The sequence below is a fragment of the Sinohyriopsis cumingii genome, chromosome 5, assembly GCF_028554795.1.
Source record: "Sinohyriopsis cumingii isolate HCF-2022 chromosome 5, ASM2855479v2, whole genome shotgun sequence".
Classification (NCBI taxonomy): Eukaryota; Metazoa; Mollusca; class Bivalvia; order Unionida; family Unionidae; genus Sinohyriopsis; species Sinohyriopsis cumingii.
The window spans coordinates 105007563-105022230 of NC_142965.1; the positions used below are offsets into that span (position 1 = coordinate 105007563).

Sequence of the window (14668 nt, forward strand, 5' to 3'; positions counted from 1 at the left end):
TCACATTTGCAACAACAAGAAAGAAATGAACTCAAACAGTTATTACTTGAATTTGAGCAATTATTTCCAGATGTTCCTATAAAAACAAACAAAATTTACCAGGATGTTGAAATTGTAAGTTCCACACCTGTGAAACAACAGTCATGCAGGATGAACCCTCTCAAACAGGAATACTTGAAAAAAGAAATTCAGTATTTGCTGGAAAATGATTTCATAGAGCACAGTAAAGTGACTGGAGTTCACCATGTTTAATTGTTCCAAAACCAGATAAAACTTTCCACATGTGCACTGATTATCGAAAAGTGAACAGTGTGACTAAAACAAATTCATTTCCATTACCAAGAATCGATGACTGCATTGATAAATTTGAAAATGCAAAGTATGTCATCAAATTTGACTTTCTGAAATGATTTTGACACATTCCACTGATGGAAAGGGCAATGGAAATTTTGGCATTCATGACTCCTGATGGATTTTATCAATATAAAGTGATACCGTTTGGGATGAATGGTTCGTCAAGTACTTTTCAATGTCTAATGAACATGATTACATCTGGTCTAGATAATTGTGATGCTTATATTAATGATATCATCATCTACAATGATATCTAGAAAGAACATTTAGTGACAATTCAGAAATTCTTTGACGGACTAACTGATTCAAGTTGGACAAATAATTTATCCAAAAGTGAGTTTTGCCGTGCTTGTGTAACATTTCTAGGACATGGACAAGTTAAACCTATAGATGCTAAGGTCAAGGCTATCTCTGAATTCCCTGTGCCTGTCAGTAAAAAGCAACTGACGCAATTTTTGGTTATGGCTAGATACTATCGGAAATTTTGTTCCAATTTTTCCATAATTGCTGAATCCCTGACAAATTTACTGAGCAAGAAAAATAAGTTTCTTTGGACTGAAAAATATCAGGAAACTTTTGACAAGTTACAAGCCATACTTAAGAGTGCATCAGTTCTTACAGCTCCAAATTTCAGTCAATTATTTAAACTGTCTGTTGATGCAAGTGATGTTGGGTTTGAAGCAGTATTGATTCAAAAAGATAAAAATGGTGTTGATGATCCAGTGTGCTTTTTTCTAAGAAATAAAGTAAGCACCAGAGAAATTATTCTACAACTGAGAAGGAATGTTTGGCTTTGATATTGGCATTACAACACTGTGAAGTTCACAATCCCCGTCCTGTCATCAGCAAGAGGAAGAACAAAAATCTGAGACTGTTAAGGTGAGTTTGTTGTTACAGGAATATAATATTGAGATCAGGTACATCAAGGGAAAAGATAGCTTAATAGCAAATGCACTTTCCCGTGTATAGAAATATGTTATTTCATGTATACTTTGTATCATTCATAAGATTTCTTCTTATGTTATTTTTTATAAACCACATGTATAACTTAGATATGGTAAAAAGAAAGCTTTATTATGTATTTCTTTCTTTTTCTTTTAGGGGGGAAGTGTTATATATATTTATTTTAATTGTTTATCTGCTAGTTTAAAAAAAGTATTCCATTACATGCTATTGTAATGTAACATTGTTTACTGGATTTGACATTATCCATAATAGAAACATTGTATCTAGTTTCTGACCTTGTTCCAGAATCAGCGACAGTTTTGGTAAACAACCTTTTTATCTTTAACAGAGTAAGAATCATTAAGTTGAGTCAAGGTCATACCTAGATGACATGACAAGCATCATTGTCAATTGGTAAACAAACTTCGATTTTTTCCAAAAGAATGAACTCTTGACCCCCATCCGGGAATCTGTTTAGCATCTTAACACATTAACCCCTAGCAACTTAACGGGGCAGGAGGTAGTAGCTTACTGCTGAGCTCTGTAGCATCATGGTCATGCATGATACACTGAAGTGGGTGGTATTATAGAAAGGTAGACAGATACAGCTCTACAATGATATCAAATAATCTGGAATATCTAGTTGCACTACAAAATAAAGACTTTTCTACCCCAAATTTGCCCGTGGTCGGAATCCGATTTTGTGTTCGATTTTAGACTTTTTGGTCTCAGATCTAAGACAAACTGGTATGAACTGCAAACAGACAGATGAGCCTTTGCAGAAAGTAGGATAAGATGGGCATTTGGAATAAAGAGTGGTCTCCATACAAAAATAATGGCTCCATTTAGCAAAAATAAATATATATAAATAAATCAACTTTTACCCTTCTGCTCATGCATGAGTCAAATAGCCAATGAAAAACGCTGTTTCTAACACAACTAGACAAAATGTTATTGAAAGAACACTGGGAATTTGGTGTTTTCGGATCTATTCAGATATAGCTTTCAAAATGTGTTTCCTACTCGATTTTCAGGCAAAAATGACAAAAAGCTCCAGGGGTTAATGTGTTAAGTAGTTGTATAACTGATGTCAAGATAAAAATTCTATCAGTCATGCTTTAACATCTGACATGTTAAGTTGTATTATGTTGTGACCAGTTTGGGCTGAATTTTATTTTCTTCAAATTATTGAATTCAAGTGATTATTTTCTCTGGAAATACAAAAGTGCTCTGATATAATTCTTGGACAAAGACATCTACTGGAATTTATATGGAATTTAAAACTGGAATAATATTTTCTGTGATTCAACAAGAGGCTGTTGACACATCTGTACAACACTGACTATTACTCATGTCATTGCCTTCCATCTTGAATTTCAACAGGATTTGAACTAAGATTCACTTAGAACTTTTCATTGATATTACTTGTGTTTTTTAATTCTTGTATTACAATTTGGATTTAATTTGTAAAACCATAAGTTCTTTTTCTCATTTTTCAACTTATATTCTAGAGAAATATAATATTTGTTAAATTTGACAAAGCTTGTTGTCTTTACTCTTTTCTGTTACTTATTTTAAATGCATAGACTTGTAACATCACATTGTAACAATATGACTGGAAAACTGTTCAAGTTACATTAAAATTTCAAATCAAACAAACACTCAGACACTTGGAACAATCAATGAAGTTTTGAAACTTACTGTTCAAAATGAAAAATTTCACAACTTCAATTCATACATAATGAGATGAAATTAAGACCCGCATATCTGACACAGCTCTCCTAGCCATGCATTGCCAAAACAAATCAATGCATTTTAACAACTCTGTGCTTTCAATCTCATGAAACAAGACTGGAGAATATCTATTGGTTCATCCATTTAAACATACATGGTATGTAGGGAAAAGACTTTTCATGAGTTTGCATGAAAATGATTAAAAAATTATACAGTGAACCTACGGTGATCACTCTACATTGAAAGTGCCCTCCCTGGAGCCCAAGTATATTTTACAGGAACAGCCCTAAAGATGATTATGAGATTTAATTGAAGAACCATGGAGGTAGTTGCTCTTGGTGCAGTTTGCAGCAGAAAGGCAAACTACCTTAAAGTCCTACTGGCCAGTGAAGAAATTCCAACTCAGATGCAGCAACCTTCCCAACTGTAATCAAATTAACATATTATTATTGCATTGACTTTACATTTTTAAGATCTTGCATTCATGTACTAAATACGTAAGCAATTCTCCCGAAGCCAATGCAAGATGAGAAAAGTTTATGCTGTGCACCATGTCCAACAGATACTGATCAATTCATGTCTGATTATAAATAACTTAAGATGGGAAAAGGTATAGAATTAATTTTCAGGCATGATTTTTAAGCTATGCTATGTATACCCTGGAAAGTAGGTTACAGTGATCCAGCAATGTGTGCCATACAGTTTAGTCTCATTCATTCAACTTGTTTCTTCAATGATTGCCTATGTACATTACAAGCAAGAGCAATATCTTATAGGTAAATATCAAAATGAACCCATTTTTCTGGCAATTTAGTGGTAATGATATGGTCAAATAAACACTATCAGATGGTACTGCCATCCTAATTTGACCTAACCTGAAAGGCTGGTTTGAAGTGTTGAAGAGCTACTGAACTAGACCTGGAGATGATTTATAAACAATGTCAAATAATTCATGTCAAGTGGGTCACAGCAACCCAAGTTTTGTGACACACTTTCAACTGAAGGTGTATATATACTGTAATTTTGGTCTGGACATTTGTGGTGAAATATGATATACAGTTCTAACAGTCTGACTAACAAAAGGCATGGACAGACTAACTAAAAAGAACCTATATATTGCCTACTTATCAAAGTAAAAATAGCTGTATATAATGTATAGTTACACAAATTAAAACAAAACAGACTTATCTTGAAAGTTTGTGCACATTCTTTTTAGATACTTTTACAACCTGTCCATCCTTGTTAAATTTGTTCATTAAAATTCCTCTACTTTTTTCAGTTATTAATATCAATTTTGAAAATATAAATTTTATCTCTTTTGTTCACTCCAGCAATCACATCACATATATGACACAAAACAACCTTTGAAACGTTCAGCATAACTAAGTGTATATAAACCATCATCTAGGTCTCTTCCACCAGTACCACCTGTAGTCATACGGGACAGGAAAATAGTAAACCCTTGGCCCCTTTTTCTTTGTTCTTTGCTGTGAAGCCCAATTCTGCTGTGTAAGGTTTTCCACTGACTCCCATTTCTGTTTGTAAGTCTCAAATAGAGAAGGCACAGGGAGCAATAAGGAGTCCCTCATTCGAGCCTTAAGAGACTTACTTCTAATTTGATCAAGAAAGTCCTTCTTGTGGGACTCTTGCTTACCAGGCAGTGGCAGGCCACTGTATAAGGCTTCTCTTTTCTGCTGGACTCGCTGTCTGGCCTCAAGCAACCGTTCCCTCTCCTTAGCAAGAAATCTGATGAAAATAAATTGATGTAATCATTAGGAGACTATTTAGCATCACACTCTGAATGAATGCGTACGCTTTTGATGAAGGATGACATAAAAATAAAGCACTCCCACACTATAAGGTTATTCATTATAAAGACAGGTATAGTCATGGATCCCATTTCATTGTGACATATTAAAATTATGTGTAACGTACTTTATTATGAAGTAGAATCACAATAAGGCAGTATACTATAAGGCTGCCATGGACAGTGTTAAAATGAGGGTGTACTTTACATCAGTGGGTACAAAGAGTACATAAACACTCTGTTTATCCAGATTTGTCCTGCTCATGCACTGAAAAATCCAACAATACTTTGAACACAATGCATTGTTTCTATGTGTAGACTTATTTGAGATCCAAACTATTTTTGTTTGTGCTAATTTGTACATATTTTTGTTTTAGGCAGTATGCGGATCAATACTTCAATGATCATCCTTAACAGAAAGCCCGATTTGTAAATGTTTTTGTTTTATGCAGTATGTGAATCGATACAAGCTGGACTTGAACAAGCCTGGTTAAGAGAGGTTTTACGTTTAGCTCTTTTATCAGGGCATTCCCTAAGCACTTGCAAATGGGTAGTTTACCTGCCTGAATTGGCCACATCAAATAGTCACTATGGTATATATAAAAAAATCAAAAAGTCCACAGTAGCAACATAGTACCCCCTAACACCCATTAATTGAATACCTGTACCAGATAGTTCCAATTTTATTGAATGTCCTCATATTAATCTAAGATAGGGTTTAACGTAAAAGGTCTTGTAAAAGAAAATCTTCTATGACCATATGCTGAATAGAAATAAAGAGTTTAAACAATTACAAGATATTGTTTACACTGTAAGAAGGAAATAAATGTGGCCAAATAATGATATTCAGTTCAACAATATTTGGTCGCAAATTACTTTGAAACCAAAATGTCTGCATATTTTTTCTTTGATAAAATTCTTGCCCTGATGCATTTAGACAAATTTAATATAAAAACATCCTTACTGTGTTTGCAGTGCAGCTTCCTGCTGCTTCAGAGAAAATTCCTTGGTCCTGTGTTGGATTACATCCTGAACCAATTTCTGGTCCAAGGGATTCTCAGGGTCTACAAATAAGAAGATAATCATATCAATAAACAAGAGACTCATGTGGACTTGAGACTGTTCACCTGGTTAACATCTACATAACAGCCAAATACAGCAGCAGTTTGCCAAGAAATATCGATCAGTAACATGCTTACTTTATAAATTTCTTCAAATGCTACTGATTGCATGACATACATTATGTAATAATATATACATGAAAACAAAAATCTTTACATTTTAATGAACAAAAAGATGTGTAACACATAAAAAATAATGTGCACAAAAATATTTTTAAAAATGTTATAGTGATCATGTCAAACAATATAAAGGATCCAATATCAAGCAGTATTCCAAACACATGTTCATTATTATTAAAATCTCATGCTTCTAACATAAATGTGCTAAAAGCAACAAAAAAAGGGTATAATATCTTGTCTCAGTGCTTGAAAACTATGAATGGATTGCTAAAAAACATTTGGGTTTCTGTATATTTGTCCGTATCATTATCATCATTTGACTGAACATCAGCAGCACTTGTTCAGTATTGAAAAGCCTCTGTGCCTGGCTGTTTTCTGTCAAAGTTGTGCAAGTTCTATTAAATTTGTCCAACATTGATGGACCTCCATGCCAGGCTGTTTACTGTCAAAGATGATCAAGTTCTATTGAATCTCTCCAACACTGACAGACCTCTGTGCCAGGTTGTTTTCTGTCAAAGTTGATCAAGTTTTATTAAATTTGTCCAACACTGATAGACCTCCATGCCTGGCTGTTTTCTGTCAAAGTTGATCAAGTTCTATTGAATTTGTCCAACACTGATAGGTCTCCATGCCTGGCTGTTTTCTGTCAAAGCTGATCAAGTTCTATTGAATTTGTCAAACAATGAGAGACGCATGTGCCAGGCTGTTTTCTGTCAAAATTGATCAAGTTCTATTGAATTTGTCCAACAGTGAAAGGTCTCCATGCCTAGCTGTTTTCTGTCAAAGCTGACCAAGTTCTATTGAATTTGTCCAACAATGAAATGCATCTGTGCCAGTCTGTTTTCTGTCAAAGTTGATCAAATTCGATTTTATGTGTCCAACAATGAAATGTGTCTGTGCCAGTCTGTTTTATGTCAAAGTTGATCAAGTTCGATTGAATATGTCCAACACTGATAGACCTCCGTGCCAGTTTGTTTTCCGTCAAAGATGATCAAGTTCGATTGAATTTGTCCAACACTGACAGGCCTCCATGCCTGGATGTTTTCTGTCAAAGTTGATTAAGTTCTATTAAATTTGTCCAACAGTGAAAAATATCAACTATGAAAACTTTATTATTGCTGATCAAACGCTGTAAATCATTTTCTGAAGATAATGATGTTTAAATGTTTTTCTATTTTTAGCAAATGAGGCAATTTGTATTGGCTGATCAGAATTATATGAATAAATGTGAAAGGTGTTTAAGTTTGGACATTTTTTGCAAAATGAACAACTCTGGAATGCCTTATTGCCTGAATCCAAAATGACTGCAAATAACAATTGTGATGAGACATCATTCAACACACTGTGAACAAAGGACAAGAGTATAAGTTTGTTGGCCTTGTAGCCAGCTGAGCTTACACTGCAATGTGGTTTATCACAGATACATATTTCATTGAATTATTAAATGTAACTCATCAAAGACACATATAATCAAAGCATGCAAAACAAAATCAAATCAACAAAGAAACAAATTAAAAAAGCATCATAATTGAACTCAGTAAAAATAGTACTCATCTTTATGCATAATGTTTTATCCTGTGTAGAAAAAAAAAACAAATTCAGAAAAACCATGACATATAATCACTTTGTTAGAATACAATTTCAAATTTTGAAACAGAGAGTTTGTTATTCTTGTAATTCTATAGTGCAACAAACAGAAGCGATAGACCATCTGTCTTTGCTTACAAGCTGCATCCAACAGCAAATTACACAGACCCAGATCTGCCATTGCACAATGGGTCTGTGCAGTTTGCTATGAGTCACCAGTATAACAAGCAACATGGATCCTAATCTGATGGCACATTACTTGAAGGGGATCAGAGTCTATGTGGCTTGCAATTGGACTTGACTTAATAATGAACAGTTGCAGTAGCACAGCTCTTCCACAAAAGTATGCCTTCCTTTATAAGTGATTCTGGATGTAATGCAGTAGCACAACTCTTCCCCATTAGTATGCCCTCCTTTATAAGTGATTTTGGATGTAATCCAGTAGTACAGTTCTTCCCCATTAGCATGCCCTCCTTTATAAGTGATTTTGGATGTAATGCAGTAGTACAGCTCTTCCCCATTTGCATGCCCTCCTTTATAAGTGATTTTGGATGTAATGCAGTAGTACAGCTCTTCCCCATTAGCATGCCCTCCTTTATAAGTGATTTTGGATGTAATGCAGTAGTACAGCTCTTCCCCTTTAGCATGCCCTCCTTTATAAGTGATTTTGGATGTAATCCAGTAGTACAGCTCTTCCCCATTAGCATGCCCTCCTTTATAAGTGATTCTGGATGTAATGCAGTAGTACAGCTCTTCCCCATTAGCATGCATTCCTTTATAAGTGATTCTGGATGTAATCCAGTAGTACAGCTCTTCCCCATTAGTATGCCCTCCTTTATAAGTGATTTTGCATGTAATGCAGTAGTACAGCTCTTCCCCATTAGCATGCCCTCCTTTATAAGTGATTTTGGATGTAATGCAGTAGTACAGCTCTTCCCCATTAGTATGCCCTTCTTTATAAGTGATTCTGGATGTAATCCAGTAGTACAGCTCTTCCCCATTAGTATGCCCTCCTTTATAAGTAATTTTGGATGTAATGCAGTAGAACAGCTCTTCCCCATTAGTATGCCCTCCTTTATAAGTGATTCTGGATGTAATCCAGTAGTACAGCTCTTCCCCATTAGCAGTGTTTCCCTTTACGCACATTTGTGCGTCAGGGACGCACGCTGGAGAAAATTGACGCACACATTTTGTTACCGTGCGTTTTTTTGACGCAAAAGATTTTCATAATATGATCATGATTTATCATATCATATACCCAATGCAATGGACGATGGATGGCAACGTATATAATTCGCGTATAGGCACTGACTGGTTCCCCGCCTTATTTGCTCCCTGCCTTGCTCTCCTCTATTCGTTTAGCAAATTGCAACGCAGGGAATATAAAAAACAATGAACCAGACTAGCATAGGCAATGTTGTGATGGAGTAGCTTCCCCATATCTCGCGAGCTTCTTGCGATTTTCATCGAGCTCAGCAAGCTATTGTAGATATTTAACATCAAGGCTCGTTGCACTAGAAAGTGATCGCCAGATTAAAACGTCATGCACTAAAAAGCATTAGCGAAGAAAGTGAAAGAAGCAGAACACAAAAGAGTAACCGTAAATCTAACTTTATAATGAAAAATGGAGAAAATTATTCCCTTGACCGGAATATTCATTATGATTACCGGTGTGACTTCTGATTGCAAACATTGCAAAAGTGAATAATCCTTTCGTGACAGGATTTCTAGAATTTTTAAAAATAGGCACTGGTTCGCCATAATATATCTGGAGAACACATTATAACCTAAGACATTATTTCACAACATAGAAATCAGTAAACTTGCAAAGACAAATGCCTTATTTGGATTACAAAGTCAGCGGGTCATTGCAGATTTTGTTGGTTTTTAACTTTTACTGCAATAAAAGAAAGATCTTAGAGTTCAAGTGTAACTTATTAGAAAGAAGATGAATCAGTATCCTCCTTGACATTTGGATAAATGTTTTCTAGGACGAAGTACGATGAAACCTATCATAGTACACATTTGATTAAAGGCAGTAAATTAACTCCCATTTGGTTAAAAAGATTTATTTGGCTTTTTGTATTGGCTTATATGTAATGTGTTGGGCTATAATACTGTTAAGGAGACTGTTAAAAGTACGACTTTAAAAGAAAAATGAACTAATAAAATTATTCTTTGAATGGACAATGTATTTGTTTGTTAATTGTGCATTTTGGTGTATTTGTATGTTTAGAGAGAGAGAGAGAGTCGTGCAAGTTGCAATATCCTATTTCAAGCTGAAAAAGTATGAGTCGTATGAAAATGTGTCAGTACATTTTTGACCCCCACATTTTTTATTTGACCCCCAGTTTTAACACCAAAGGGTTTTTTGTACCCTCAATTTTACACCCCTGGGGGATACACTGTCCATTAGCATGCCCTTCTTTGTAAGTGATTCTGGATGTAATCCAGTAATACAGCTCTTCCCCATTAGCATGCCCTCCTTTATAAGTGATTTTGGATGTAATGCAGTAGTACAGCTCTTCCCCATTAGCATGCCCTCCTTTATAAGTGATTCTGGATGTAATGCAGTAGTACAGCTCTTCCCCATTAGCATGCCCTCCTTTATAAATGATTCTGGATGTAATGCACTAGTACAGCTCTTCCCCATTAGCATGCCCTCCTTTATAAGTGATTCTGTATGTAATCCAGTAGTACAGCTCTTCCCCTATTAGTATGCCCTCCTTAATAAGTGATTCTGGATGTAATGCAGTAGCACAACTCTTCCCCATTAGTATGCCCTCCTTTATAAGTGATTCTGGATGTAATGCAGTAGTACAGCTCTTCCCCATTAGTATGCCCTCCTTAATAAGTGATTCTAGATGTAATGCAGTAGTACAGCTCTTCCCCATTAGTATGCCCTCCTTAATAAGTGATTCTGGATGTAATGCAGTAGCACCATGGGCCCCCATAACCAAAATTATAAAATGTTTTTTTTAGAAAGAAGAGATATATAATTTGCCATCCATTATGTATACATACAAATTTATCTGAAAACTATTGTACATATTCTTTAATTGGTCAATTAAACTGATGACAACATGAAATGAAAGAAATTTTAAAAAAGTTTAGTATTATAATTTTATTTCTGTTTAAAAAGAAAAAACATTGTTACTTGACAAAATTAAATGCATAAATATCATGACATGAAAAAATATATTTCATTGACAAAACTAATGTGATTATATACACATGACTGGCATTTTATTTATCCCACACCTACCTGTAAATAGATACACATATTACATGATTTTTTTTTTTTTAAATCCTCACTATACTTTAGTTTTGTACATACATGTAAAGCAGTTAGCAGTTATGAACCCAAACTACCACATTATAACAATGGCAAACTGTAATTTACTCCCAATTTATCTTCAACTACCATTATGAATTGGGAATTATACACAATGTTATGTATGAAGTAAAGTGCTCCACAGATTTTTCATCAACTTATATACTAACAGCTGAATGAAAGAATTTCAAGGGCAGCAGATAAACAGGAAACGTTTGTGAAACATGATGGAGACATAAAAATTATTTGTGATTACTTGTCCAAAATTCAATGACAAGAATTAAAGAAGCACTGAGTGCATAAATTATAATATTTATCTAAAATCTTAATGACATAAATAATAAAGGTTTTTCATGTATGTTTAATCTTTATTTGACATTGTATCATGTATTATTCTTTGTGAGAGTAGCACAAAACCTGAACATTACACTTGCATATGTCAAACAGCTACACTCAAATGCACCCAACACAGCTCATGTCTACATTCTAAAAGGGTCCATTTATTTATCTGTTCTGTTAAGGAAACCAATGACTTTGTTAAGTGGACACTTACTCATGCATATGCCAGAACGAGGATTGAACCTATCACCACAGTAGCACAAAATGAACATGCTACATGTACTGCCATGCTATCTACATCCATGCCCCATCACCCTATCCATCCAAAAATCAAAACAACAAACAAGTATCATATTTCATGATGATAAACACAATAAAAAGAAAAAACTTTATGATACATACCAAGAAACCTAGCAGAATCTCTACCAAACAGTCTCTCCATCTCCTCTCCCAACAACATTCTCTGACTAGAATTTCTACTCTGTCTCTCCTGAAAATGTTTATAACATTAAAAAGTTTATTCATGTATTGTATAGGTACTATGGTATTTTTATGTTATTAAAAGGGCAGTTTTTTTAATCCTCGTAATTGGTCCAAGGTCAGTCATATTGGCCGACAATTGCTGCTGCGCTTTTTAGAAAAATGAAATGAAATTCAGTATGGTCTTTTTGTTTTCTTTATATTTTTTGACAAAATTAGATGAAGGAATAACATGAAACAAAAACACTTATTTAATTTACATATACAATACATTTTACATATACTTTGTTGATACACCCACACTACACTTGGTACACTAGACATATTCAATGTGAACACATGCACTTCATTACCATGTTATTGATTTTCATCTTCCTATACTGTGTTGACACCATCAACTCCATGGCATGTGTCCATGCCATCAACTCTGTATACAGTGTTGTTAAAATGATCTCTTTTCTGTATCAATACCCTCATCTCAATATAATGAATAAAGTGATTCTGAAAATGAAATGCTAGCCACTTCTCTATTTTTTTCAGTTTATTATCTATTTTAACTTACATTTATGCTATTTGACTGTTTAAGAGTTATGAATTCTAACTTTGATTCAGCACTATACAACCAGCACTGTGTTGACATACCATTAAGTCACTTAATTGCCTAGCAGTATCTATCAAACTACCAGCATGCCTATGCACCGAACTACCTAACTACCATGACAGGACACAAAAAAGTACACAACTATAATACACAACACTCTGTTCTATGATAACAAAGCGTATGATAATGAGTTGATAAATACGGGTTAATGTCTTTTGTATTATTTTAAATCATTGTTGTTAAAATCTGCCCATGCCATGAAGCCAGATTTTACTGACTGAAAGCCACAGGCTTTCAGTAACTGTGAAGTGAAATCTAGCAGTACAATCATACTTCCTGCATAAAATAATTCCAGTCAACATGAATTAAGTTATATGCAATGTAACTGAATTTAAATCATTACATGATACTGACCTGGAATTTGTTACAACTCGGTAAATTCTGGGGACTACTTTCAGCTACCAATTTAGAGTTTCCAGTGCATGCTTGATCAAGGTTTGTCTATGCCAAATTCTAGCAACACAATAAACCTTGTGATTAAGATCAAAATTTGCAAACCCAGATAAAGTCTCTGATTATAAGTTCAAACAATATAATCTCACAGTCCTTTTTACACTCCAGCACTCACCTCAAAACATATGACAGGCTTTATGAGTTGCTTTGTATTCATAAATTATTGCAGTTTTGCTGCAACAATGTTTCTTCAGCTGTTATTTAAGGTCACATTCATATGACATATCAGTAGGGGATCACACTAAGAACTAAAGACTGAAATGAACAGTAAGCAAGAACAATAAATGCTTGTAAAAAAAGAATAGAAAAATCATACAGCTGACAAACGGTCCTCAGATTACTGCTAAGACACAAAGGTCTCGCTAGGATTTTAAAACAAGGAGTACAGTACTCCATTTCGAGACAAATAGGAGTCCCACCAGCAAAAGTTGCAGTCCCCTGCCAGAAGCATATTACGCATAACTGGTGGCTAAATTTCCAGATGTGAAGAACCAGTAGTTGCCATTGATTTCGATATTCTACATTCTTTACACCACTGACATATATCTCTTGTTTTGTCCATTAGAGTGAGACTTAATTATGTCAGGTCAAGGAAATATCCTATTCTATGCACTAAGCTAGGCATCACACACTTTCTTACATCTGGATGCTGTTCCATGTGAACTATCAGTTCTAGCAACATTTAAATTAGCTATCTTTTGAATCTCATGACAGTCTTCATCAGATTGCCACTTAACCCCAAAATACTTATCCAAATTTGCAAATGCCATTTTGTTTAAGTCTCAATATTTCTTGATTCTGAGGTCACATGCACTACTTATTCATCTACACTTGGAAATGAACACAATAATCAAAGCAAGCTAAAGTTGTTCATTTGCTGTACTCATATAATGACTACATGTACATATCACTGGGTCTTTCTGCCTCTGAATTCAGTCATTGTAAATATCAGCACATTTTCCCATCAAAGTCTTTGAACTTGCTGCCCAGCTATAGTGTCATGTTGTTCTGATGTACTCTTACAATGACATGAACATCTGGGGACCTTTCAGCCACTGAATTATGTCACTGTAAATATCAGCGCAGCTAAAATGATCAGTTGATCAAAACAATTTCCCACTCAGCAGGTGTTTGCAGCAGGCCTCCTGGCAATCCTTTTAATTTGCCACCCAGCTATTGTGAACATAGGAAGGACTCCTGCATAAATAAATTTCTGCTTCTCAGATAAAATATTTGTGTCCAAACATGTGTGATTAAGCATTTCTGAGATCTCTGTGGCCCACTCTAATGCTCTACCCTGACTATAACACTACATATGAGTTGACAACTATTGGCTGACAAAGACGGGCTTGGTATTTTCTTGCCACATAAAGAAGGTATTAAAAGAAAAGTTCACACGTCTAAAGTATATATACAAAATCGTGACAGAATCCATTGCTTTGACAAAAACAAAGGAGGCAAATTGGGATTATAAGGATCAAATGATCAGGTTATCTGCAGTGTACATGTAGTGGCTAATTATGATAATTATTCTAGGATTAAAGAAACATGGTTGGGTTTATATACTGATGTGTAAATTGTACACAATCATTTCAGTCTCTTTTTTAGTCAGTGATTAGAAAGTCCCATGTAAAAATACAGACATTAATATGGAAAGTTTATCACTAAATATACATAGTTATTCCAACAGTTACACCAGTCAGAAAGGATGTTCTGAGTAAACAAGAATCTAT

The 14668-nt window shown here is 34.6% G+C and overlaps 1 protein-coding gene across 2 annotated transcripts in view; it reads right to left on the minus strand.

Annotated features, from left to right (window-relative positions):
- Window positions 1–14668, minus strand: part of LOC149799924 (uncharacterized) — a 174868-nt gene that overhangs the window by 147905 nt on the left and 12295 nt on the right. For both annotated transcript variants that reach the window (XM_089959379.1, XM_089959378.1), the window contains exons 3-5: window positions 11744–11831; window positions 5805–5904; window positions 4688–4779 (exon numbers count right to left, since the gene is read on the minus strand). In XM_089959379.1, the coding sequence (XP_089815505.1) occupies window positions 4688–4779; window positions 5805–5904; window positions 11744–11831 (280 nt within the window). The remainder of the gene's footprint in view (window positions 1–4687; window positions 4780–5804; window positions 5905–11743; window positions 11832–14668) is intronic.